The sequence below is a fragment of the Cherax quadricarinatus genome, chromosome 75 (genome assembly GCF_038502225.1).
Source record: "Cherax quadricarinatus isolate ZL_2023a chromosome 75, ASM3850222v1, whole genome shotgun sequence".
NCBI classification, from domain to species: Eukaryota; Metazoa; Arthropoda; class Malacostraca; order Decapoda; family Parastacidae; genus Cherax; species Cherax quadricarinatus.
In genome coordinates, this window is record NC_091366.1 from 10,017,326 (window position 1) to 10,045,299 (window position 27,974).

Here is a 27,974-nt window from a genome sequence, read left to right on the forward strand (position 1 = left end):
TGCCAATAGTTGCTTAAATCTCACCCACACTTCTTCCTCCCTTAGTTTACACACTTTCACCTCTCTCTTCCTTGTTGTTGCCATTTTCCTTCTGTCCCATCTATCTCTTACTCTAATTGTATCTACAACTAAATAATGATCCGATATATCTGTTGCCCCTCTATAAACATGTACATCTTGAAGACTACCCATCAACTTTTTATCCACCAATACTTTCATTACATGCTATATCATACCCTGTATACTTATTTATCATCTTTTTCATAAAAATGTATTCCTTATTACTAAACCTCTTTCTACACACAGTTTAATTAAAGGGTCCCCATTTTCATGTACCCCTGGCACCACACATTTACCCACTACTCTCTCCACAACATTTTTATCCACTTTAGCACTGAAATCCCCAACCACAAGTACTCTCACACTTGGTTCAAATCTCCCTATGCACTCACTCAGCATTTCCCAAAATCTCTCTTTACACTTCTCTCTTCTCCAGGTGCATAAATTCTTACTATAATCCACTTTTCACATCCAACCCTTATTTTACTCCATATAATCCTTGAATTTATACATTTATGTTCCCTCTTTTCCTACCATAACTTATCCTTCAACATTACTGCTACTCCTTCTTTAGCTCTAACTCTATATGAAACCCCTGACCTAATCCCATTTATTGCTCCCCACTTAAACTCTCCCACCCCTTTCAGCTTTGTTTCACTTAAAGCCAGGACATCCAGCTTCTTCTCATTCATAACATCCACAATCATCTCTTTCTTATCATTCGCACAACATCCATGCACATTCAAACATCCCACTTTGATGGTTTTCTTCTTTTTCGTTTTAGTAGGCTACACATTAAAAGAGGTTACTAGCCCATTGTTCCTGGTATTTTAGTTGACTTTTACAACACACACGGCTTATGGAGGAAAGATTCTTATTCCACTTCCCCATGGATATAAAAGGAAAAGGAATAAGGACAGGAACTATTAAGATAAAATCAAAGAAAACTCAGATGAGTGTGTATACATAAATGTGTACAAGTATGTGTAGTGTGACCTAAGTAGAAGTAGACGTACCTGAAATCTTGCATGTTTATGAGACAGAAAGAAAACACACCAGCAATCCTACCATCATGTAAAACAATTACGGGCTATTGTTTTACACTCACTTGGCAGGACGGTAGTACCTCCCTGGTGGTTGCTGTCTACCAACCTGCTACTACAAATACATATGGCTACAATTTTTATTACCTGTACAGTTACCAGTACACGATAGAAATCTTTCCCTTTCTATCATCTTCCAAGTCTTTTTATGGAAATTGAACAGCAGCTTTGCATAAGTGCAGGTAATTTGCTTGCTCTGTGGCCTTGTGACTAAAGCTCTCGCTTCACACGGTGAGTGTCTGGGTTTGATTCCAGTGAGGGTAGAAACATTGGGCATGTTTCTTTACACTGGTTGTCTATGTTCACCCATCAGTAAAATGGATACTTGGGTGTTAGTTGGCTGGTCTGGGTCACATCCTAGGACTAAACTGGCCTAGTTTTCACGAAATGCTCTGCATAACAAGATGCTTTCTATATAGTAGTATGTCACTGATGTCAGCTAGGCCTGTATAACATGTACATGTACTTGTAGTAAATAAAAATATTATTATAACTATCAGCATTCTATCAATTTTTGAAACCAAGAAGAAATTTCTCCAACACTGGCTGAAAAGCTATTAATGGTACAGAACATAAAATAAGCTTAAGGATAAAGTAAACCTACCTGCCCATACATAGGATCAGGCTTTTTTCCATATGTGAGGACTTTCTGCCATTTACCAGTAGGTAGATGACACATATACAACTGAAAAGCATAGTGAAAATTAATATATTTATTACAGTGCATTAAATAGAAGAAAATTACATCAATATCTGTAAAGTTATTTTTATTTTATCTTTATACAGTACCATGAAATACAATCAAAATAAGAGACAAATAAAAGAAACATACACATACACACCCACACACTTTTCTCTGATATGCACGTCTGGCAAATCTAAGAAAAGTGTTTTGACATCTAGGTAAGGAGTCATTCACAACACCATACACCATGTATGTCAGGCCCATATTAGAGTATGAAGCACCAGTATGGAACCTAAACCTGGCCCACCATATCATGAAATTGGAGAAAGTGCAGAGGTTTGCAACAAGATTAGTCCCAGAACTAAGGGGTATGTCCAGTGAGGAGAAGGTAAGGGAACTTAACCTGATGATACTGGAGGACAGGAGGACTAGGTGGGTTATAACAACGTACAAAATACTGAAAAGTATTGACAAGATGAACAGGGACTATGCTTCAAAGATGGGGATATTACAAACAAAATGGCACAACTGGAAGTTGAAAACTCAGACGAGTCACAAGGATGTTAGGAAGCATTTCTTTAGCCTTCGAGTTGTCAGGAAGTGGAACAATCTGGAGAGTGAAGTAGTAGAGGTGGGATCCATACACAGCTTTAACCTTTTCAATATCCAGACCCCCAAAATTAAAATTGCTCCCAGTGTCAGCTTCCAAAAAAATTTGAAATGATAGATAATCTTTTTGTGAAGGTAATACAGTGGCACCCTGAGTTTCGTCCGCCCTTAGTATTGTACGCTTCAAGTTTAGAACTGGTTTTTCGGCTAAATTTTGTCCCGAGTTTCGCACTGTGCCAGTGTTTCGTCTCGCGTACCAAATCTGTCCGCCTGCCCATGCCTGTGCACCTCCCCACGCAGGGGTCGTGAATAAGTCTGGCTGCTTGTTTATCTTAGAGTGAACATTACCCTGCACTCTCATCCAAACATTTCACAATTAATTCATTGTGTTTGCTTGTATATTGAGTGCAACTGTGAAATAAGTCACCAAGGGCCTAAAGAAACTTCCTAGTGGCATCCCTTTGGTAAAGTAAGAAACACCAGAGAAGTGAAGAAAGAAATACAGTGGACCCCCGCCTTACGATATAATTTCATTCCAGAAGTATGTTCATGTGCCGTTACCGAACGAATTTGTTCCCATAAGGAATACTGTGAATTAGATTAGTCCGTTTCAGACCCCCAAAAATACACGTACAAAAGCACTTACATAAATACACTTACATAATTGGTCGCACTGGAAGCTGATCGTAAAGCGGGGGGTCCACTGTAGTACAAAAATACGAGAGTGGTGTGCCAACCCTCTCCCTGTTGTGCAAGGTATTGTGGCATTGGGAAGGTCCATGGGGTTGGAGGCGAGTGGCGAGGATGTGGAAGAGTTGGTGGAGGACCACAGGGAACAGCTAACCACTGAAGAGCTGCAAGAGCTTCATCTGGATAAGCATCAGACCACAGATCAGGAACTTGCTTCAGAGGAGGAGGAGGAAGAGGGAGTGGAGGAGGTGCCTTCTTCAGTGATTAGGGACATGTGTGGAATGTGGAATAGGTTGCAAAGTTTTGTGGAAAAATACCACCCTGAGCAAGCTTACACTAGCCATCTCTGCAACAAGTTCAGTGACAGAACCATGTCCCATTTCAGGGAATGTTAGAGAGGTGCCAGAAACAGAGGACTCTGGGCAGTTATTTTGTGTGACAGGGGTCCAGTGACTCTCAAGCTGGTCCTAGTGGCATTAAAAGACAAAGAAGGGAAGTAACCCCAGATAAGGACTTGTTACCTAAAGTCTTTATGGAAGGGGATTCCCCTTCCAAACAATAAATGCTCCCTCACTCCTCCTCCCTATCTTCCAGATGCCAGCAAAAGTCTTCAATAAAGGTAAGTAAATGTTATTTTAAATGTTCATTTAAATGTTAATTTATCTAATGTATTACTAATTTAAGTACTATATGTATTTATCTGTGTTGTGTTTATGTAAAGCTATAGTTATTCTTTAAGAAATGTATTTTTTGTGAATATTTTTGTGGGTCTGGAACAGATTAACCCTTTGACTGTTTTGGTCGTATATATACGTTTTAGGAGCCACCATTTTTGACGTATATATACTCAAATTCTAGCAGCTTCAAATCAAGCAGGAGAAAGCTGGTAGGCCCACATGTGAGAGAATGGGTCTGTATGGTCAGTGTGCACCATATAAAAAAATCCTGCAGCACGCAGTGCATAATGAGAAAAAAAAATCCGACCTTTTTTTTAATTAAAACGCCGACTTTGTGGTCTATTTTTGTATAGTATTTATGGTTGTATTCTCGTTTTCTTGGTCTCTTTTGATAGAATGGACAACATATTATAGAAATAGAGGAGATGTTGATTAGTTTTACTATGAAAAGAACTTTGAAATGGAGCTCAAAGTAGGGGAAATGTTTGATTTTTGCCGATGTTCAAAAGTAAACAAATGATGTCATTTTCCAATAAATGTCCAAGTAGCCATTCTAATATGCAGTCATGAATGGGTTGACATTATTTATACAATTATTACAATATTGCAGTAGTCTGCATAACAGTAAATCTTCTATTTTTTGTTTGAATAAAAATTCAAAATAGAAAGCAAGAGTAATATCAGAGGGGCCTGGAGACATGACTGATGAACAAAGAAAATGTTATTTTAGAGCCAGGAATGTCTGCATTATTTATTCTGGACCCTATTTTGAAATTGTCATATTTTTTAATTTTCGTGAATTTGGCAAAATTGCAAATTTCTGACCACGTTATTGGGTAGTTGAAATCGGTAAATGAGCAGTTTCTTGTACTCAATCGATAGAAAAAATGGAGTTCTAAAGAAATAACTATCAGTTTGATCGACTGGAACAATGGAATTAGCCGAAAATGGGGCTCAAAGTGGGCAAAATCACTGATTCATAAATATCGCCAAGGTCGCTAACTTCACGAGAGCGTAATTCCATCAGTTTTCCATCAAATTTCATTCTTTTGGTGTCATTACAATCGGGAAAAGATTCTCCATCATTTCATAAGAAAAAATATTTTTTTTTTTTAAATTTTGCGACACCATGAGACACCTCAGGATTTGGGGTTGCGACAGTCAAGGGGTTATTTGGATTTACATTATTTCTTATGGGAAATATTGCTTTGACTTTAAGAACATAAGAAAGAAGGAACACTGCAGCAGGCCTACTGGCCCATACGGGGCAGGTCCATGTCAAGCCCCAGCTTAGACCAATGGTCCACCCAGTCAGGTCACCTCCACTTAAGGAAGGGGCATGACATCTGACCCAGTAGCACCAGCCAGTCAGGTCCAACTCTCACCCACCCACACTCACTCATGTATTTATCTAACCTATGTTTAAAACTATACAACATCTTAGCTTCTATAACAGTACTCTGGAGTTTGTTCTACTCATCCATAACTCTATTTCCAAACCAGTGCTTTCCTATATCCTTCTTGAATTTGAATTTTTCCAGCTTAAAACCACTGCAGTGAGTCCTGCCGAGGCTAGATATTTTTAGCATGCTATATACATCCCCTTTATTCATTCCTGTTTTCCATTTATACACCTCAACCATATCCCCCCTAATTCTATGCCGTTCTAGAGAGTGAAGATTCAGGGCCCTCAGCCTATCCTCGTAGGAAAGATTTCTGATACATGGGATCAACTTTGTCATCCTCCTCTGTATGTTTTCCAGTGCATTTATGTTCAATCTGTAATACGATGACCAGAACTGTGCAGCATAATCTAAATGAGGCCTAACCAAGGATATATAGAGTTAAAGAACAACTTGAGGATTTCTATTATTTATGCTTCTTGATATGAAGCAAGGATTCTGTTAGCTTTATTGCAAATGCTTATGCACTGTTGTCTTGGTTTCAGGTTACTGCTAACCAGAACTCCTAAATCCTTTTTGCAATCAGTAATATTAAGATCTACATTATTTAGTTTAAATGTGGCATGGTTATTATCCTTTCCAACATGTAGAACTTTGCATTTGTCTATATTAAACTGCATCTGCCACTTCTCCGACCATTGCATCAGTCTATTCAAATCATCCTAGAGTGCTCTAATGTCCTCATTAGAATGAATTGGACGGCCTATTTTGGTGTCATCAGCAAATTTGCTTATGTTGCTATTTATTCCCTCATCTATGCCGTTTATGTAAATTGTGAACAAGGGGCCCAACACTGACCCCTGCGGAAAACCGCTTGTGACGTGCCCCCATTCTGATTTCTCCCCATTTATGCAAACTCTCTGCTGCCTATTTGTCAACCATGCCTATACCCAGGAAAAAACTGCTCCTCCTATTCCGTGTGCCTTTAGGACATTTCGACTTTAGTCCTAGCTCTTGAACAGATAAAGGACAAAACTCAGGGTTCCACTAACTCCAAAATTACAAAATTTGATGGACAACTTATGGAATTACGCAGGCGAAAATTTAGTGATCTGGGTGCAATTTATTCATCAGCGATTTTGCTTTGAGTTCTATTTTAAATACTCCATTCAACCAAATTCTTAGCTACTTCACTAGCATACCTTCCCTTTTATAGCTTAAGCATAAGAAACTGCCCAGTCAGCAATTACAACTACTGTACTAGGTGCACTCTAAGTCAGTAATTTGGCCAATTTTACTCAAAATTAAAAAGAGAACAATTTAAAAATAGAGTACAAAATAAACAATCTGGACATTTCTGGCACTAAAACATTTCATTTGTTTATTAATCACATCCCCAGGCCTCTCCTATATTGAACTTGCCTTCCAGTTTGAATTCAGAATCACACAAAAACAGAATATTTATTCTATTTCATGGATAATAAAATATAACCAGGAATGATTGGTTTACAGCATCCCAATAATTAAATCAGACCTATTAACCCTTTCAGGGTCGACAGGCCCTGTCAGAGACTTGTTCTCTGGGTCGGCCAAATTTAAAAAAAAAAAAAAATTCTTATGAATTTTTTTTTTTCTAAACATTATAGGCTAAACAAAAAATTTTTACCATCAATACTTACCAAGGTATGGAGGTGTTAAGTTGACAGAAAATGCGCATCATGTGGTAACATCGCCGACTGCCGTCACCCGGTGAGACCAATATGATCAGTATTTTGTAAGTTATTTCTCTTTCAATACTACACAATAACGGCATAAACACTGTTGTCATTGTTTTGTTTACAGAAAATATGGCCTAGTGGCTAAAGCTCCCGCTTCACACATGGAGGGCCCGGGTTCGATTCCCGGCGGGTGGAAACATTTCGACACGTTTCCTTACACCTGTTGTTATGTTCACCTAGCAGCAAATAGGTACCTGGGTGTTAGTCGACTGGTGTGGGTCGCATCCTGGGGGACAAGATTAAGGACCCCAATGGAAATAAGTTAGACAGTCCTCGATGACGCACTGACTTTCTTGGGTTATCCTGGGTGGCTAACCCTCCGGGGTTAAAAATCCGAATGAAATCTTACCTTATCTTATCTTACACAAACAAACGATATGAAAAGTTGTTTAATACTATTTTTCTATATTTTATATACACATATACAGTCACAGGGAATGTTTCTAGAAGTTCTGCAGCCTGTGGAAGTCTTTGAAACGTGGTGTCATGCACAGTGGTGTTTTACACTCCTCACACACAAAACGAGTGTCTCTGCGTTGTTGTGGGTGTTTTTTTGTATGTGCACAGACATAACACCTCTTCTGAGCCTTTTTCTTGAAAGCAGGAGCAGGCAGTTTTACCACGAAGTGATCACCATGCTTCAAACGAGAAGGAAGTTGTTGAAAATTTGGTGGGCGGTCTATTGCAAGTGTTGTTCCTTGGTACTTGAATACTATTTGTCTGATGACAGACAAACAGAATTTGCCATATGGTGGTTTGTTTCTGGTCCTCATCTTATACATATTATAAGCATTCAGCATGGAAATGTCCAGAAGATGGAAAAAGAGTTTTATGTACCACTTATAGCTCTTGCGAACACAATCAGCAAACCCAATCTGCATGTCACATTTGTCCACTGAATGCATATTGAGGGTGTAGTCCATCACAGCTGCAGGTTTTAGAATGGGTTCATTGCTTTCTCTATGCTGCCTGCCAGTGTCTGCCATTTCATTAGGGTGAACTGATGACAACAGTGTGACATCTCGTTTGTCATGCCACCAAAATGCCATGATGTCATTGGCAGCAAACGCCTGCACCTCACCTCTACGAGTGCCAGTGTCAAACCTGGGCATATGTTTCCGATTTGCACGCACTGTGCCACACACATCTGTCATGTTCACTCGCAAAAAATCACTGAGTGCGGGGCTTGTGTACCAGTTGTCAGTATATAACATATGCCCCTTACCAAGGTATGGTTCTATCATTGTTCAAACCACATCACCAGAGATGTCCAATAACTTCCTGGTATTTTGCAATGTATAACTTCCAGTGTACACAATAATATCCAATACCAGACCACTGTAACAATCACAACGCACAAGCAACTTTATACCAAAGCGTTTCCTCTTGCTTGGTATGTACTGCTTGAAAGAGTCTTCCTTTGAACAGAATCAAAGACTCGTCAATTACAAGCTTCCTGAAGGGATAAAAATACATATTGAATTTCTCTTTCAGATACACAAACACATGCCTAATCTTATATAACCTGTTGTTTCTGTCAGGCATGGTTTTGTCCGAGAAGTGAAGCAAACGTAACAGTAGCACAAATCGATTCACTGGCATTATATCACTGAAACCTGGGGTTGCAATCATGCGGTCTGTTGACCAGTATGATTTCACACTGTGCTTATACACATGTGGCATAAGCATTATTGTGGCAAAGAAAAGATACATCTCAGCCACAGTTGTCTCCTTCCACTGGTGTAGACGTGATTTTGGTGAAAGTATTGTGTTTGTCATGGTGTACTCGTAGTATGTGTTGCTTTCCATGACAATACTTTCCATCAGGGGTTTGTCAAGAATAACTGGAAACATTCCAGTTCAGTGGCATTGTTTCCCAGTGTACAACATGGCTGTATTCCACTTGGGCTGTCATCAAACTGGTGGGGATTTGACAGCTTCCTGCCAATCCCAGGTGCAGTCAGCTGGTGGGTACTGGACAATGACAGGTGGTTGTGGTTGTGGAGGTTGTGGTTGTGGAGGCTGGTGTGGTGGGTGGGTGGGGGATGGTGGCCTTTGTTGTAGATCAGCTGAGGCAGCGGCGTGGGTGGCAGCATGGGCCACTGCTGGTGCCTCACGGCCAGCACCACCACTACCACCACCATGCACATTTTCCATCCCAATTGCAACAGTATCATCGTCATTTTCACTGTCAGTTTCTGTTGTACAGCCACAGGATGTACTCTTGAGATGTACTCCTTACCCTTGGAATAGCATATGGCACACTACCAGAGCGCATATATCGTCTCATATACTGACGCTTCACTGGGGAATATTGCACTTCACTATCACTACTGGAACTAGTTTGAAGAGCTTGTAGTTCATAAACACTATCATCACAAATGCTCACATCTGAGTCTGGGATTTGGGAAAATAGGAGTTTCCTCTTTGATTCTGGTACAACTGAGCATGAACAAGACGGCCCAGCACCAGAGGTGGAAGGCTGAGGGTCGTCTGGGTTTTCCTCACTATGTATTACCGATATTATGGTCATTAGTTTCGGTCAAAACCTCACCAAAACCTTGAAGCTCATCTTCACTGGCACTTCCATCTGTATTAGAACTGTCACTGGGGAACAAAAGTGTCCCAATTCGCCAAGGAGTGAGGAGCTTCTTACCGCAAGGCATGGTGGACAAGGTGTACTAATATGGCATTCCCACAATGCGCCACTGGGTCCCAGATTTTTTTTCTACTGGGCATACCCACTACACAGACCCATTCTCTCACATCTAGGCCTACCAGCCTTTTCCCGCAAGATTTGAAGGCGCTAGAATTTATTCATACTAGTACGTCACAAACCCTGGCGCGTAAGCCGTACTAGTACGGCCGAAACCCTGAAAGGGTTAAAAACCCATTAAACAGACATGGAGGTGTATGGAGCCTTGCCTGTTCTCAGGAAAATCAGCAAAAATAGATTATTTCCATTATCTTGAGTCCAGTTTCAAGCTACTTCTGCCCCTGAAACTAACCAAAATTGTCTCCATCTCAGTAGTGTGTCTTCCATGCCATCAAATGATCCAAGAAATGGCCAACAAAACCATGAAAACCATTCTAGAAAACACCTGAAACTTGCTATTTTAAACCAAACACTTGGTAAGTTTTTTGCTTTTCTCATGCTCTTCCCATCATTCAAAAAGTATCCTGCTGATTTTTTTTGTGAATGTGCACTTTCACTGTGCAGACCCATTCCCTCATGTCTAGGTCAAAATTTACCACTGACAGATTATCTGAGTGGGATGAGCTCATGGCACAGAACTATGTGAGGGACCTGGCCTCAATGACATAGTTCTGTGTGACAGCCAGTGAAAGGGTTAAGAAGAGGTATGACAAGGCTCTTATAGCTGGAAGAAAGTGAACCTAGTAGCAACCAGAGAAGCAGAGCCAAGAGCTGTAACTCAACCCCTGCAATCAAATATAGGTGAGTATGTATAGATGGAGTACACATACACGCATGCACGCACGTGAACACAGACAGCTACTGCAGCATACGGGCGTCTGGCAAACCTAAGAATAGCGTTCCGATACCTCAGTAAGGAATCGTTCAGGACTCTGTATACCATATACGTGAGGCCCATAATGGAGTATGCAACACCAGTTTGGAATCCACACCTGGTCGAGCACATCAAGAAATTAGAGAATGTGCAAAGGTTTGCAACAAGACTAGTCCCAGAACTAAGGGGATTTTCCTATGAAGAAAGGTTAAGGGAAATTAGCCTGACGACACTGGAGGACAGGAGGGTCAGGGAAGACATTTTTAACAACATATAAAAAACTGCGAGGAATTGACAAGGTGGACAAAGATGGGATCTTCCAGAGATGGGACACAGAAACAAGGGGTCACATTCGGAAGTCAAAGACTCCTACGAGTCAAAGGGATGTTAGGAAGTATTTCTTCAGTCACAGAGTTGTCAGGAAGTGGAATAACCTAGAAAGTGAAGTAGTGGAGGCAGGAACCATACATAGTTTTAAGATGAGGTTTGATAAAGCTCATGGAGCAGCGAGAGAGGACCTAGTAGCAGTCAGTGAAGAGGCAGGGCCAGGAGCTATGAATTGACCCCTGCAACCATAAATAGGTGAGTACAAATAGGCGAGTACAGATTAATAGATGAATGTTGGAATAAGACCACTACGAACATCAGTAAAGCAACTAAGGAGTATAGTTAACATTTTATAGAATATTTTACGTACCGAATCTGACGAAGAATCCCCAAACGGCATAGCTGTTCCTCCAAACACAAGCATATTAGGCCCAAGTTGGACAGCTGAATGAGATGCTAATTCTTCAGGCATTCTACCCGTACCCTCAATTCTCGTCCATGTACTGCTCACAGTATTGAACTGCCAAAGCTGGAAAAATATATAAATATGTATATGGTACAGTCCCAAGCAGCATTCATCCACACAGTACTGTTTTAATAAAACACAACTAATATACCCAAGTTCACACTGCATGGGAAGAACTTGCCATAAATTTTTGAAAAAAATAAGCATCAGTTCACTCTGCATGTACTGTGCCTTTTTTTGTTATTTCCTATACTATTATCAGTCATGTGTTATTCAATCAATTTTCAATCTTTCCATCACCCATCTCATTTCTGGGTATTAACCATGAAGGTACCAAGAATAAACTGGAATCTTTGATAGTATTAAAGAAAGTGTTAATTTTATATGCTTTATAGTGGTACACAACTGCACCTATGATACCTTAACATGTTTATCAAATAACTGCAATATTTTTGAGGCATTATCTCATATCTGGATATTAATCATGACACTCCAGAGAAATACTAGTGATGCTAGAGGTGCTAACACTGATCCTCTGATGGTACTGAAGTGTTAGTTTTTATAAGCTTTGCAGTGATGCATGACTGTACATATGATGCCTTACTCTGTAAGAACAACAGCCATCCACTTCAGCCCAGGAGAGCCACACCAACATTCTCCACACATTTCAAGATTAACAGGTACCACCAACCAGAATTCAGGATAGGAAATAAATTACATATTTTATTATTTTTTTTATTATCACACTGGCCGATTCCCACCAAGGCAGGGTGGCCCGAAAAAGAAAAACTTTCACCATCATTCACTCCATCACTGTCTTGCCAGAAGGGTGCTTTACACTACAGTTTTTAAACTGCAACATTAACACCCCTTATTTGGCTTTTTTTTAAAGTCTCAAGAATGTAACCCTATTTTCCATTACTCCTTGTTTCATTTATTAAGTGTCAAGACTCAGCTCATGGATCTGTTTCCTAGGCCACCTTGATCAACATCGCTGATTTCTGGCCTCTAAGCTTTATCATATCCTCCACTGCCTCATCCAAGTTATTCCACTCTGCAGCCACCCTGAGACTAAAGCAATATAATTCCTTATATACTTCTGGCTCATCTTTATCTGCAGCTTCTACATGCATTCCCTTGTTCCAGGTCCTCTATATCCAAACAGTCTATTATAAGAACATAAGAAAGAAGAAACACTACAACAGGCCTACTGACCCATGCAAAGCAGGTCCATGCCACCAGACCTGGTAGCCCAAGCTAGTCAGGTCCAACTCACACTCACTTATGTATTTATCCAACCTATTTTTAAAACTACACAACGTTTTAGCCTCTATAACTGTACTCAGGAGTTTGTTCCACTTATCCACAACTCTATTACCAAACCAGTGCTTTCTATGTCCTTCCTGAATCTGAACTTTTCCAACTTGAAACCATTGCTACAATTCCTGTCTTGGCTGGATATTTTCAGCACGTTATTTACATCCCCTTTATTTTTTCCCGTTTTCCATTTATACACCTCAATCATATCCCCCCTAATTCTAAGCCTTTCTAGAGAGTGCAGATTCAGGGCCCTCAGTCTATCCTCATAAGGAAGATTTCTGATACATAGGATCAACTTTGTCTCCCTTCTCTGTAGGTTTTCCAGTGCATTTATATCGATTCTGTAATATGGTGACCAGAACTGTGCAGCATAATCTAAATGAGGCCTAACCAAGGATATATAGAGTTGAAGAACAACTTGAGAACTTCTATTATTTATACTTCTTGATATGAAGCCAAGGATTCTGTTAGCTTTACTGCAAACACTTATGCACTGTTGTCTTTGTTTCAGATTACTGCTAACCAGAACTCCTAAATCCTTTTCGCAATCAGTAGTATTAAGATCTACATTATTCAGTTTATAAGTGATATGGCTATTGTCCTGTTCAACATTTAGCACTTTGCATTTGTCTATATTAAACCGCATCTGCCACTTCTCCGACCACTGCATCAGTCTATTCAAATCATCCTGGAGTGTACTAATGTCCTCATTAGAATGAATTAGACGGCCTATTTTGGTGTCATCAGCAAATTTGCTTATGCCGCTATTTATTCCCTCATCTATATCGTTTATGTAAATTGTGAGCAACAAGGGGCCCAACACTGACCTCTGTGGAACACAGCTTGTGACGTACCCCCATTCTGATTTCTTCCCATTTATGCAAACTCTTTGCTGCCCATTTGTCAACCACGCCTCTACCCAGGAAAAAATTTCTCCTATTCCATGTTTCCTCAAAAGTCTCTGATGTGGAACTCTATCGAAAGCCTTACTGAAGTCCGTATAATCCCTAACCTCTGGACCCTTTAAAGTTTCTTCACATGCTTGAAGAGGGACAGGCTCAATGTTTGGGCCACATACTCAATGATTGACCCAACATATAAGACTCTGAAAGATTTGTTATTCAGGCTCCTAAATCCTTTTCTGTGATTTGCTAATCTTGCACATACCTTTAATGTTATACGGTTTGTATGTTCTTCAGTGAAGGTAACATGATTTCAGGTAAAATGCTGGTTTCCAGGAAGTATAACCAATGTGTTATATGGAACACTGCTGTATACATAAATACAGCATAGACATCAATTCAGTACAGTATACTAATAAACCCAAGACAAATAGAAAGGTATATACATGTCAACACCAGGATTGTGAAGCAACTACAGAACTAAGTGTGTGCATACCCTCCTGTGCTTCCTATGCACTAGACAAGTACACCTCTCCACTGCAGGGGTAGGGGTAGCATAGAGTAAGTGCTACTCCACTTACCCTATGCTACCCCTACATCCACAAACTACAAATCTGGGCCATAATTGCTGTATATGAAAGCACTAATACAATATGGAGCAATGTGTGACCAACAGCTCGATTCAGGTGAGACCAACCCTGACAGAAGAAGCTTGCTGCTTGCTAAAAATTCACAGATATAGATACAGATTCAACTTTCAGGCTAATGGAAATAAGTATTTTATATGGGACTATACACCAAAAATACACAGGGACAGCACCACATTTACCATTTCAAGAAAAGCCCGAGCCACTGTAGTCAAAGGCAAATCTGAAGACCACAACACTATCCACTACTGAAAGGAATCTGGTAACAGGAAAAAAAAAAAAGACTAACTGCATACAAAAATATGTAAATAATAACGATTTCTTTATATCAACTGAGAGCTCATGAAGCTTCAATTTCAAGCCAAGAAAAATGGAAGGTAGCCAGTGCTTCAAGCCTAGTAACTTTTTAAAAATAGGATAGATTAAACACTGAAAATACCACGAGCATAACACCATTCCTTTAAAAAACAAACATGTAAACACAAAGTAACCTCTCTTTCTCACTCACACATGCACAAGTGCAACCACACACAACATTATTGTATGTGATATACCGTGCATGAGCTTACTCATCCCATATTTTTTGCCTGTGAGGTTATAGCTGCATGAATTATCTCCCAAAACCCTCTACCAAAATTCTGAGGAAAGCTAAATATTTGCTAATTCCACCAAACATGGCACTGCTTTCCTTAAGACAAATAACACGAGTCCTACATGTACTGTATTACCAAAAAAACTAAATAATTTCACTTGACAGTTTTAAAGTAGCCATAAAAAAATAAATATGCTTTTTTTGGCCTATTGTAATTAAAGTATGGCTCCATATTTTGTTGAAATTTATAAAACAGGGATATACCAAATACATAACTTTTTGATAGCACCTATATTATTACTCTAATTTTGAATCTATACATTGCACATAGTTAAAGTCAGAAAAAACCTCTTGTGCTAACCTCTTGGAACAATGGATGAGTTCTTTGCCAGGTGTCATCCAAGTACTCATTGGTAGATATCTTGGGATTGTAACCACCAAATGAATAGAAAGACAATCCATGGCAAACAATGCGATGACCACTTCTTGGCATTGGTAAGGGTGTACCTGTTTGGTAGACACAGTGTTAGCCATCGAGTCATCCTGCCATCTGCTAGATCCTTCCCAGGATCATTTTAAGGCCAGCAATTATAAACCATAAAGCATTATTATGCTGCAGTAATGTACTTTAATACAGCTTCTACAAAGCACTACTAATTACCTTAACATATACATAGTCTGTACTAATATACAAGACCAAATAAATGCAGGAAAAATACTTAACATATTTTGCTATGTTTATATTTACATAAACATTAAAACAAAATACTCTATGATTTTATTTTAATTTTTTCAACAATAACTTATGGAAAAGATGACAAAGTAGGCCAAGGAAAAAATAAATTTCAGCTAACAGAAATAAAATAGAAGAAAATCTTTCTTTTCTTCACTACTGCTGATACAAAAGAGATAAAAGACAGAGTACTAAACAAGTTTTGCAATGATAACAAAGAAAAAGACAAAACTAGACAAACAATTACAGCTTGCTTATATGACAGATGACATCAAGGAAAAAATAATAGAAGCGATAAAAAGACTAGAGAAATACAAAGTTAAAATAAAAGATAGCTATGCCAAAATAATGAAAAATAATATACTATTTTCATTAAATAAAGAAATTAGAGCCAGGGTTAGCATTAATCATGATACAAAATAGAAGAAAGCAAATACAGTAATTTGATGATATTAAGGGAAACTGTAGAAAGAGAAAAGACTTAATGTTTATGGCTGTGCTAACAAAACACAAATCAAAATAAGAGAATTTTGGTATGCAAGATCATACAAATATTATTTATTATTTTTTTTTTATTAACACACTGGCCGATTCCCACCAAGCCAGGGTGGCCCGAAAAAGAAAAACTTTCACCATCATTCACTCCATCACTGTCTTGCCAGAAGGGTGCTTTACACTACAGTTTTTAAACTGCAACATTAACACCCCTCCTTCAGAGTGCAGGCACTGTATTGGATCTGTGCTCCAGTTCCCCGAATTAAGCCTGAATGCCTTCCACATCCCCCCCCCCAGGTGCTGTATAATCCTCCGGGTTTAGCGCTTCCCCCTTGATTATAATAATAATAATGTACTTCCCATCTCCAGGACTCAAGTCCAGCCTGCCGGTTTCCCTGAATCCCTTCATAAATGTTACTTTGCTCACACTCCAACAGCACGTCAAGTATTAAAAACCATTTGTCTCCATTCACTCCTATCAAACATGCTCACGCATGCCCGCTGGAAGTCCAAGCCCCTCGCACACAAAACCTCCTTTACCCCCTCCTTCCAACCTTTCCTAGGCCGACCCCTACCCCGCCTTCCTTCAACTACAGACTGGTACACTCTTAAAGTCATTCTGTTTCGCCCCATTCTCTCTACATGTCCGAACCACCTCAACAACCCTTCCTCAGCCCTCTGGACAACAGTTTTGGTAATCCCGCACCTCCTCCTAACTTCCAAACTACGAATTCTCTCCATTATATTCACACCACACATTGCCCTCAGACATGACATCTCCACTGCCTCCAGCCTTCTCCTCGCTGCAACATTCATCACCCATGCTTCACACCCATATAAGAGCGTTGGTAAAACTATACTCTCATACATTCCCCTCTTTGCCTCCAAGGACAAAGTTCTTTGTCTCCACAGACTCCTAAGTGCACCGCTCAACCTTTTCCCCTCATCAATTCAATGATTCACCTCATCTTTCATAGACCCATCCGCTGACACGTCCACTCCCAAATATTTGAATACATTCACCTCCTCCATACTCTCTCCCTCCAATCTGATATCCAGTCTTTCATCACCTAATCTTTTTGTTATCCTCATAACCTTACTCTTTCCTGTATTCACTTTTAATTTTCTTCTTTTGCATACCCTACCAAATTCATCCACCAACCTCTGCAACTTCTCTTCAGAATCTCCCAAGAGCAAAGTGTCATCAGCAAAGAGCAACTGTGACAACTCCCACTTTATGTGTGATTCTTTATCTTTTAACTCCACGCCTCTTGCCAAGACCCTCACATTTACTTCTCTTACAACCCCATCTACAAATATATTAAATAACCATGGTGACATCACACATATTTGTCTAAGGCCTACTTTTACTGGGAAATAATCTCTCTCTTTCCTACATACTCTAACTTGAGCCTCACTATCCTCATAAAAACTCTTCACTGCTTTCAGTAACCTACCTCCTACACCATACACCTGCAACATCTGCCACATTGCCCCCCTATCCACCCTGTCATATGCCTTTTCCAAATCCATAAATGCCACAAAAACCTCTTTAGCCTTATCTAAATACTGTTCACTTATATGTTTCACTGTAAACACCTGGTCCACACACCCCCCTACCTTTCCTAAAGCCTCCTTGTTCATCTGCTATCCTATTCTCCATCTTACTCTTAATTCTTTCAATAATAACTCTACCATACACTTTACCAGGTATACTCAACAGACTTATCCCCCTATAATTTTTGCACTCTCTTTTGTCCCCTTTGCCTTTATACAAAGGAACTATGCATGCTCTCTGCCAATCTCTAGGTACCTTACCCTCTTCCATACATTTATTAAATAATTGCACTAACCACTCCAAAACTATATCCCCCACCTGCTTTTAACATTTTTATCTTTATCCCATCAATCCCAGCTGCCTTACCCCCTTTCATTTTACCTACTGCCTCACGAACTTCCCCCACACTCACAACTGGCTCTTTCTCCCTCCTACAAGATGTTATTCCTCCTTGCCCTATACACAAAATCACAGCTTTCCTATCTTCATCAACATTTAACAATTCCTCAAAATATTCCCTCCATCTTCCCAATACCTCTAACTCTCCATTTAATAACTCTCCTCTCCTATTTTTAACTGACAAATCCATTTGTTCTCTAGGCTTCCTTAACTTGTTAATCTCACTCCAAAACTTTTTCTTATTTTCAACAAAATTTGTTGATAACATCTCACCCACTCTCTCATTTGCTCTCTTTTTACATTGCTTCACCACTCTCTTAACCTCTCTCTTTTTCTCCATATATTCTTCCCTCCTTGCATCACTTCTACTTTGTAAAAACTTCTCATATGCTAACTTTTTCTCCCTTACTACTCTCTTTACATCATCATTCCACCAATCGCTCCTCTTCCCTCCCGCACCCACTTTCCTGTAACCACAAACTTCTGTTGAACACTCTAACACTACATTTTTAAACCTACCCCATACCTCTTCGACCCCATTGCCTATGCTCTCATTAGCCCATCTATCCTCCAATAGCTGTTTATATCTTACCCTAACTGCCTCCTCTTTTAGTTTATAAACCTTCACCTCTCTCTTCTCTGATGCTTCTATTCTCCTTGTATCCCTATACCTTTTACTCTCAGTGTAGCTACAACTAAAAAGTAATATGATATATCTGTGGCCCCTCTATAAACATGTGCATCCTGAAGTCTACTCAACAGTCTTTTATCTACCAATACATAATCCAACAAACTACTGTCATTTCGCCCTACATCATATCTTGTATGCTTATTTATCCTCTTTTTCTTAAAATATGCATTACCTATAACTAAACCCCTTTCTATACAAGGTTCAATCAAAGGGCTCCCATTATCATTTACACCTGGCACCCCAAACTTACCTACCACACCCTCTCTAAAAGTTTCTCCTACTTTAGCATTCAGGTCCCCTACCACAATTGCTCTCTCACTTGGTTCAAAGGTTCCTATACATTCACTTAACATCTCCCAAAATCTCTCTCTCTCTCCTCTACATTCCTCTCTTCTCCAGGTGCATACATGCTTATTATGACCCACTTTTCACATCCAACCTTTACTTTAATCCACATAATCCTTGAATTTACACATTCCTATTCTCTTTTCTCCTTCCATAACTGATCCTTCAACATTACTGCTACCCCTTCCTTAGCTCTAACTCTCTCAGATACTCCAGATTTGATCCCATTTATTTCCCCCCACTGAAACTCACCTACCCCCTTCAGCTTTGTTTCACTTAGGGCCAGGACATCCAACTTCTTTTCATTCATAACATCAGCAATCATCTGTTTCTTATCATCCGCACTACATCCACGCACATTCAAGCATCCCAGTTTTATAAAGTTTTTCTTCTCTTTTTTAGTAAATGTCTACAGGAGAAGGGGTTACTAGCCCATCTCTCCCGGCATTTTAGTCGCCTCATACGACACGCATGGCTTACAGAGGAAAGATTCTTTTCCACTTCCCAATGGACAATGGAAGAAATAAATAAGAACAAGAGCTATTTAGAAAAAGGAGAAAAACCTAGATGTATGTATATATATATATATATATGCATGTGTGTGTCTGTGAAGTGTGATGAAAGTGTAAGTAGGAGTAGTAAGATATCCCTGTTATCTAGCATGTTTATGAGACAGAAAAATATATTTTCATTTATATATAAATAACTTCATTGATGAAGTTTTTTACCTTCACAGTAAGCTGTATCAGTTAAATGCAAAGATGATAATGTGGGAAACGGTAAAAGTGGTAAGGCAACTGCGAGGATAAATCCCTTTGTCTTGGTAGAATATGGTCAGTCAAGATTTTACCTAAGAGACTGACCATCTATCAAGGTTGAGAGGCTGATCACCTCAGGACTACCTCTCCACTTCTACTGTCTGCAGAACAGTCATCATTTCTGTATTTGACCTAAGTATTGGACATGTATCTTACTTGTCAATGTCTGCATTGTGTACCATCTTAATATGGTATGTCATCACAGGTTCAAACTATAGTTACACAAGAAATTAATAAAAGGTTCAAACAATATACTGTAAAGGTTAAATATACATAAGACAATGTCAGTAGAAATCACTTCTTCCAAGTATTTTATATTACACGAGATGGCTTATCCAGATTATTAAGCTGGAGGATTAGGAGCCCAGGTTAACCTAACAAGAGCCAATTTGGCCTATTTTCACTGGAGATCTTTGATCTTCTTTCCCAGGAAGCAACCCAGAACAGTCTGCTAACACTCAGAAGCAACAGATGTAATGAAACATGCCCAACATTTCTACTTGTGATAGGATTCAACCCAAGTCATTCAGAAGTCAAGAGGTGTTACCACCTGAGCCACGACACACAACACACACTATGATAGTTATATTGTAAAGCCAATTCATGTTCAAACTTAAAGTCAATCTAACTCTTATATTTATTGTTTAGAGCCTCGTTAAAGCATCTATTTCAAGTACAGGCATAGTTCAGCATTATCACTCAGTTGCATAAATAAGTTTATTTAGGTATAGGTACACAAATACAGTGGTACCTTGACTTACGAGTACCCCAACTTACGAGTTTTCCGAGTTACGAGCCGTCGCTCAGTTGATTTTTTGCTTTGAGTTGCGAGCCAAAATCCGAGTTACGAGTGAGCTTCAGATACACCGCCACTTGCAGGAGATACCAAGGAAATATCAAAAACCTCGATAATAACCAATATATAACAACCTTTCAATTTTGATACCACTGGTAATGTCATCCTGCCAGAATGTTCTATAACATATGCCCTAAGTAAAGAGAAACAATTCTGGAACATACATAATATGTATGTTCCAGAATTGGAACATACATATTATGGTTGGATGGCCAGCTGGCTGGCCAAGTGGCTGGCTGGTGGCTGGCTGGCTTGCTGATTTGTTCTGGCTGTCTCTATCTCTTTCTGTCTGTCTGTATCTATCTTTGTATCTGTCTATCTGTCTCTCTGTCTGTATCTGTCTCACAGGTACACACAAATACAGTTATATATAGTGTAAATTAACTAGGATAACCCAAAAAATCCAGACAAAGTGCTATACTATGCTTGAAGATATAAAGCATAATAAGTATGATTGGCAAGTAATACACATTTTCACGCACTTACACTCTGCATCATGAGTAATACCTGTTGGTTCATGAACAGATCTCTCTCTGAGACAGAGACACAAGTAGTGAGACAGGAAGACAAACTCAGGCAGACAGATAAGCAGAGACAGAGATAAACATAGAGCTAGATAGGCAAATAGATAGAAAAACAGACAGAAACACAGACAGACAGACATGTTCATGTGTAAGAGTGAAAAATAAAGCCAAGGCAGTGCATGATCATCAAATGTCACTCCACTGCTGCACTGTCAGCAGTGAAGTGACACTCATCTTACACTGTGCTTCAAGGAGTTTCATATATACTCCAGCATTTCTAAAACATTGCTGGGACCTGGTGAAAAAGGCAAAAACCATTTATTTATAAATACATTTTTCTTATTTAAAAACCCGTAACAAAAATGGGGTGGGTTTTTGGGGGCTGGCAAGGATTAATGGCATTTCAATTAATTTCAATGGGGAAAACTGATTTGATATAGGAGCAAATTAAGTTATGATTATTATTATTATTATAATCAAGGGGGAAGCACTAAACCCATAGGATTATACAGCCCCTGGGGGGGAATGTGGAAGGCATTCAGGCTTAATTCGGGGAACTGGAGCACAGATCCAATTCCCTAAATCAAGAGCCCCTCACCAATATCAAGGAACCCTCCCTGAGGGGAATTGAGTTAAGAGCTTGGTCACGGAACAAATTACTCTCATAAGTCAAGGACCACTGTACAATTATCATACATAGTGTAAATTACCTAGGATAACCCAAGAAAGTTAGTGACTTATTTCCATTTGGGTCCTTGTAATATCTTATTATTTAAACCTTAAAAGTTAAAACAGATAAGTAACTCATCTGTGAAAATTAGTTACAACAAAAGGAGATATATTAGGAATATGGTAAACCGAGTTATTTACATTAACATTAAAATGAGGATCAGCTTACAAAGGTACACAAATGTACACATTATCAGTAAGTATTATTTAAACCTCACACATAGTCTTAAACCTTTATGGTGGTTTCGTCAATATATGTTATGTAGAGTTCTACTCAAATAATTATATATGTAATTATAATCATGGGGAGTGCTAAACCCATAGGATTATAGTGCATGTGAGGGGATGGAAGGTATTCGGGCTCAATTCAGTGAACTGGAGCACAGATCCAATTTCCTAGATCAAGAGCCCCTCACCAGCGTCAAGGAACCTCCCTTGAAGGGTTTACTCAAATAACCCAATAAAATCAAGCATTGTGACTAATTAGTATTTCCAGCAGGGAAGGTACCATGTGTCTCACCCTAACAAAAATTATGTTAATCAATTACATTTATACGACATATTAACAAAAGTCATCAAAATAATCATTACAATTATAAGTCAATCTGGACGACTGCTCTAATAGCACTACAAGCATGTGGATTTTCAACTTTCTCCTGATGGAAGTTCTAATTACTCGTGTGTTTGAAGGATCCATTCATCTTGTCTCCACCTGAGGCTCACTTACCATCTTTAAGGTTCCCCCGAGGTCTCACCGGGTGGAACACCAGTGGTTTAAACTTATAGGTGCCTTTATTAGTTGACATCGATGTGAGTGTCATAAGAGCGACCACCAATCACCTCAACAACCCTCCAGGTACCTCGTATATAAATGTTTACACATCATAATACACTCTATCAGCGACCAATAATATAAAATTCCTCATTTCCCCCATTTAAAAAAATAGCCCTTTCTGCTTTTAGTTAAAAGTATTATGTTATATTTATAACCCAAGTGGGGAAAAAATTGGTAAAACTAATAGTTCACCAGACAGCTTGCCAAGTCATCTTGCAGATTTGACATAAGTATAGCACTTCTCTGGAGTGATGTTCCCAGTTAGATAAGATAAGATAAGATAAGATTTCGTTCGGATTTAATCACTGGTGTTATGTACCCCAGTGATTTATTAACCCACTGGGCTCATAACCTATATGAAGCTTTACCAATGATAAATAAATAAATGAATAAAAACTTTATTTCCACACGAATTATAGTTTCTACAGAATTGGAAAGACCCTGGGCTCTTGATAATTTTTTTTATAAATCCAAATAGTATATTAATGAAAAGTTTTAAGTTAGTTTAGTATTTTTATTATGCACTCCATCCCCATTCTGTGGGCGACAGTCAAAAAAATAATACAGATGCACACAACGGGTCCAGGAGCTGGACCGCAAAGTTTTGATGGATGAACAAGTTACAGTGGTAATGAACTATTAACATGTTTATATCTGGTTACAACAGTAATGAGTTATTTATGAAGACATGAATTAGGTCACAAAATATTACAAAAAAATGTACTTTATATTCCAAGCACCAGTGATCGTCGCTGGGATTAATAAGGTTAGGTAAGCCTATTCAAACCTTACAAAGACGCCCTCCAAACTTTCTTCAGCACTGGTAAGCACTCCTCCAGATGCCTCATAAAAACAGGTACTAACCTCCCCATGAACCAGATACATGATCTGTCAAGCAAGGCATCAGCAACATTTCCCTCCTCCACTGGAAATTATCCCATTCCAAAGAATAATCTCTCCTAACCCTCCTATGGAAAAATTTATAGGGGGTTACCTGTATGTACCTCAACATTATATACATACAAGTAATCTTATTGAGAGACAACAACCATATTGTTTACCGTAGTCACCCCGTGTAGACATGTGAGAAAACTTAACCACCCCTGGTCCCTGCAGGTGGTTCCTTCGACCTAACAATCTTATCCATATCTATCCGAGACCAGTATGAATTGGATAGCACCCACAAGTACGGCGCTACTAATTAATTGTGGACTGCATAGATTATATTAGTTTAACTGAATGAAGGGGGGGGGGTAGGTTGTACATGTATATATCCATAAAGGAAAAAACACTTGTATATAATACCACCACTTATCAGATATTCTCTGGTGGTCACCTGATGTAGCTGGATCACCCCCAACCTATCCAATTACAACATACCTAACTGGCCAGTATCAGTCTGCTATAACTAGAAGAGTTACTTAACTGTGGGTGATTGATGCTCCTTATTTCCTCCGAGGTATCCGTTGGTTTGTCCCGGTTTAGAAGTCGGGACTCCATAAAAACTTCACTATCCTCGGGACAGGAACCACAAGGACTACACGTGTTCATTCGGAGTAAGGCGACTTATTTCACTTCACACATTCTCTTAACTTAGTGTTATTATCAGTGATTACATTACAATTCACACGATGATTTAATGTCTCATAATTATTATGCACATTAGAGGTCATTCCATTAAGATCTGAGACCGATGAGTGATGATTAAATCACAGGTATTTTCCCCTGGACACACTCCATGGCGTCGCACCAGTCACCACCGGTCCTACCATTATTCACTAATTTTACCACTTTATTATGGTGGTCCCGTAAATCACGTTCCCTCACTCTTCACCAGGAACAGTTACGACACTTCCTATTATGAAGTGAGGCCGCCGTGAACGCCAATTTCCTGGTCCCATGCTTTCCCAGCCTCTTAACTCCATTCAAAACACTCCCGCCCGTGATGCCCCAACTCGACCTCTCCCCCGCCCATCAGCGTAGGCGCACAGCTTCCCTGTTGATTCTAGTGCATTTTCAAATACATTTCCTGACCCACATCAACACATTAAACACCTATTAGGCACTATAGCTTCGGAAATTAAATAATTTCCACACCTCCCCCAACTATGATATTGTCTTGGATGCACTGGAGGCCAAACAAAATGTAGATGTAGTAATCACAGACTTTGCGAAAGCCTTTTCGATAAGTGCGATCATAGTGTAATAGCACACAAAATAAGAAAAGTGGATAAGCTCAGTGGCAGCTACAGTGTTCCACAAGGCACAGTACTCGCTCCCATGCTGTTCCTCATCCTCATATCTGACATAGAGGTGTAAACCACAGCACCGTTTCCTCCTTTGCTAACTAAGCCAGAATTTGCATGGCAGTATCACTCTTTGAGGACACTGAAAATCTCCAAGAGGACATTAACCAAGTCTTTAATGGGCCTCAGAAAACAATATGAAGTTCAATGAAGACAAATTGCAATTATTTCAGTTACTCCGCTATGGAAAATTCGAGGAAATAAAAACTGGATCGGAGTATAAAACAAATTCCAACCACACAATAGAGTGAAAAAGTAAAGTGAGGGACTTGGGAGTGATGTCAGAGAATTTCTCTTTTAAAGATCACAACAACGTCTCTACCATGTCTGCTACGACAATAATAGGATTTATATGAGAACTTTCAAAACTAGGGATGCAAAGCCAATGATGATTCTCTTGAAATCACTTATCTTCTTTAGGCAGGCGAAATTGAAGATCTGGAGAATATACAGAGAACTTTTACTGCACGTGTAAGGACAATAAAGCACCTAAATTACTGGGAACGGTTGAAGTCCCTTGATCTGTTCTCCTTGGAATGCACTCAAGAAAGATATATGATAATATACACTCGGAAAATCCTAGAGGGACTAGTCTTAAATCTGCAACATTCCCCCACTGAAAAGCAGGGAAGCTATGAATACGCTAAGAGACAACACAGGAAGTGCCAGGGGGCCCAAGATTGTTCGACTGCCTCCCAGTAAGTAGAAGGGACGAATTACCAATAGACCCCCTGGCTGTCTTCAAAAGAGAGCTGGACAGGTTCCTAGTCATTACCTGACCAGCCGGGCTGTAGTTAGGACGTCAGTTTGCGTGAGGCCAGCAGTAAGAGCCTGGTTAATCAGGCTCTGATCCACCGCGACAAATGGTCATGGACCGGCAGCGGGGGTGTTGACCCCCGAAACAACCCCCAGGTATATAATCAAACCATACCACGGGTGGGGTTTGATCCCGTCGGGTTAGCCACTGGGCCAGCTAGCTTCAATAAGATTCATCCAACTAGGTATATTTCTACACCATAGAAAGGTTAGCATAGGCACCACTGTAACCTAGTTGGATGAATCTTATTGAAGCTAGCTGGCCCAGTGGCTAACCCGACGGTCTGGAGTTTTGAGACTCTCTGACCGCGGGATCAAACCCTACCCTTGGTATGGTTTAATTGCAATCGTGTCATTACGATTTCGTGAGTTATATAATCAAAGCTTCGCCTTGAAGCGAGACAGGATACCTTAAGCTGTACCGATGTTTTAATCACAAAGCACACTTTCACAAACTATGTATGCTGATGGTACTGTTCACCAAGCCACTGGTGCAGCTGGTAGCGCTGCTGTTGTTATACAGTGACGACTCTCATATATAAAACAATATCCAACAAACTGAACTGTTTGCCATACTCCACGCACTCAAATGCGTCCATGTATGAAAGGTTGACAATTTAATTATAGTATTACCTGAAGTTTACCTGGAGAGAGTTCCGGGGGTCAACGCCCCCGCGGCCCGGTCTGTGACCAGGCCTCCTGGTGGATCAGAGCCTGATCAACCAGGCTGTTACTGCTGGCTGCACGCAAACCAACGTACGAGCCACAGCCCGGCTGGTCAGGAACCGACTTTAGGTGCTTGTCCAGTGCCAGCTTGAAGACTGCCAGGGGTCTGTTGGTAATCCCCCTTATGTATGCTGGGAGGCAGTTGAACAGTCTCGGGCCCCTGACACTTATTGTATGGTCTCTTAACGTGCTAGTGACACCCCTGCTTTTCATTGGGGGGATGTTGCATCGTCTGCCAAGTCTTTTGCTCTCGTAGTGAGTGATTTTCGTGTGCAAGTTCGGTACTAGTCCCTCTAGGATTTTCCAGGTGTATATAATCATGTATCTCTCCCGCCTCCGTTCCAGGGAATACAGGTTTAGGAACCTCAAGCGCTCCCAGTAATTGAGGTGTTTTATCTCCGTTATGTGCGCCATGAAGGTTCTCTGTACATTTTCTAGGTCAGCAATTTCACCTGCCTTGAAAGGTGCTGTTAGTGTGCAGCAATATTCCAGCCTAGATAGAACAAGTGACCTGAAGAGTGTCATCATGGGCTTGGCATCCCTAGTTTTGAAGGTTCTCATTATCCATCCTGTCATTTTTCTAGCAGATGCGATTGATACAATGTTATGGTCCTTGAAGGTGAGATCCTCCGACATGATCACTCCCAGGTCTTTGACGTTGGTGTTTCGCTCTATTTTGTGGCCAGAATTTGTTTTGTACTCTGATGAAGATTTAATTTCCTCGTGTTTACCATATCTGAGTAATTGAAATTTCTCATCGTTGAACTTCATATTGTTTTCTGCAGCCCACTGAAAGATTTGGTTGATGTCCGCCTGGAGCCTTGCAGTGTCTGCAATGGAAGACACTGTCATGCAGATTCGAGTGTCATCTGCAAAGGAAGACACGGTGTTGTGGCTGACATCCTTGTCTATGTCGGATATGAGGATGAGGAACAAGATGGGAGCGAGTACTGTGCCTTGTGGAACAGAGCTTTTCACCGTAGCTGCCTCGGACTTTACTCTGTTGACGACTATTCTCTTTTATTTATTTATTTATTTATTTATTATAAATTTGAGCACACATACAGAGGTACAAAAAAATACAGATAAGAGCAGCATGCCAAAGCCACTTATACTATGCCTCTGGCTTAAAATTAACTTAACTAACTCTGTTAAACAGACTATAAAGCACAAGTGAGTATTCTCATTGTCATATGAAGGATTCTGTTAGTGAGGAAATTATAGATCCATCGACCGACTTTTCCTGTTATTCCTTTAGCACGCATTTTGTGCGCTATTACGCCATGGTCACACTTGTCGAAGGCTTTTGCAAAGTCTGTATATATTACATCTGCATTCTTTTTGTCTTCTAGTG

General features: G+C 39.8%; 1 protein-coding gene across 3 annotated transcripts in view; it reads right to left on the minus strand.

Annotated features, from left to right (window-relative positions):
* The window catches only part of slim (scruin like at the midline), a 48,558-nt gene extending 25,765 nt beyond the window's left edge, over positions 1 to 22,793 (minus strand). For 2 of the 3 annotated variants that reach the window (XM_070101028.1, XM_070101030.1), the window contains exons 1-4: positions 22,665 to 22,793; positions 15,151 to 15,296; positions 11,233 to 11,391; positions 1,768 to 1,848 (exon numbers count right to left, since the gene is read on the minus strand). In XM_070101028.1, coding sequence (XP_069957129.1) covers positions 1,768 to 1,848; positions 11,233 to 11,391; positions 15,151 to 15,296; positions 22,665 to 22,758 — 480 coding nt within the window. In that variant the 5' untranslated portion in view covers positions 22,759 to 22,793. The remainder of the gene's footprint in view (positions 1 to 1,767; positions 1,849 to 11,232; positions 11,392 to 15,150; positions 15,297 to 22,664) is intronic. The other variant, XM_070101031.1, reaches the window with a different exon arrangement.
* Between the last annotated feature and the right edge of the window lie 5,181 nt (positions 22,794 to 27,974).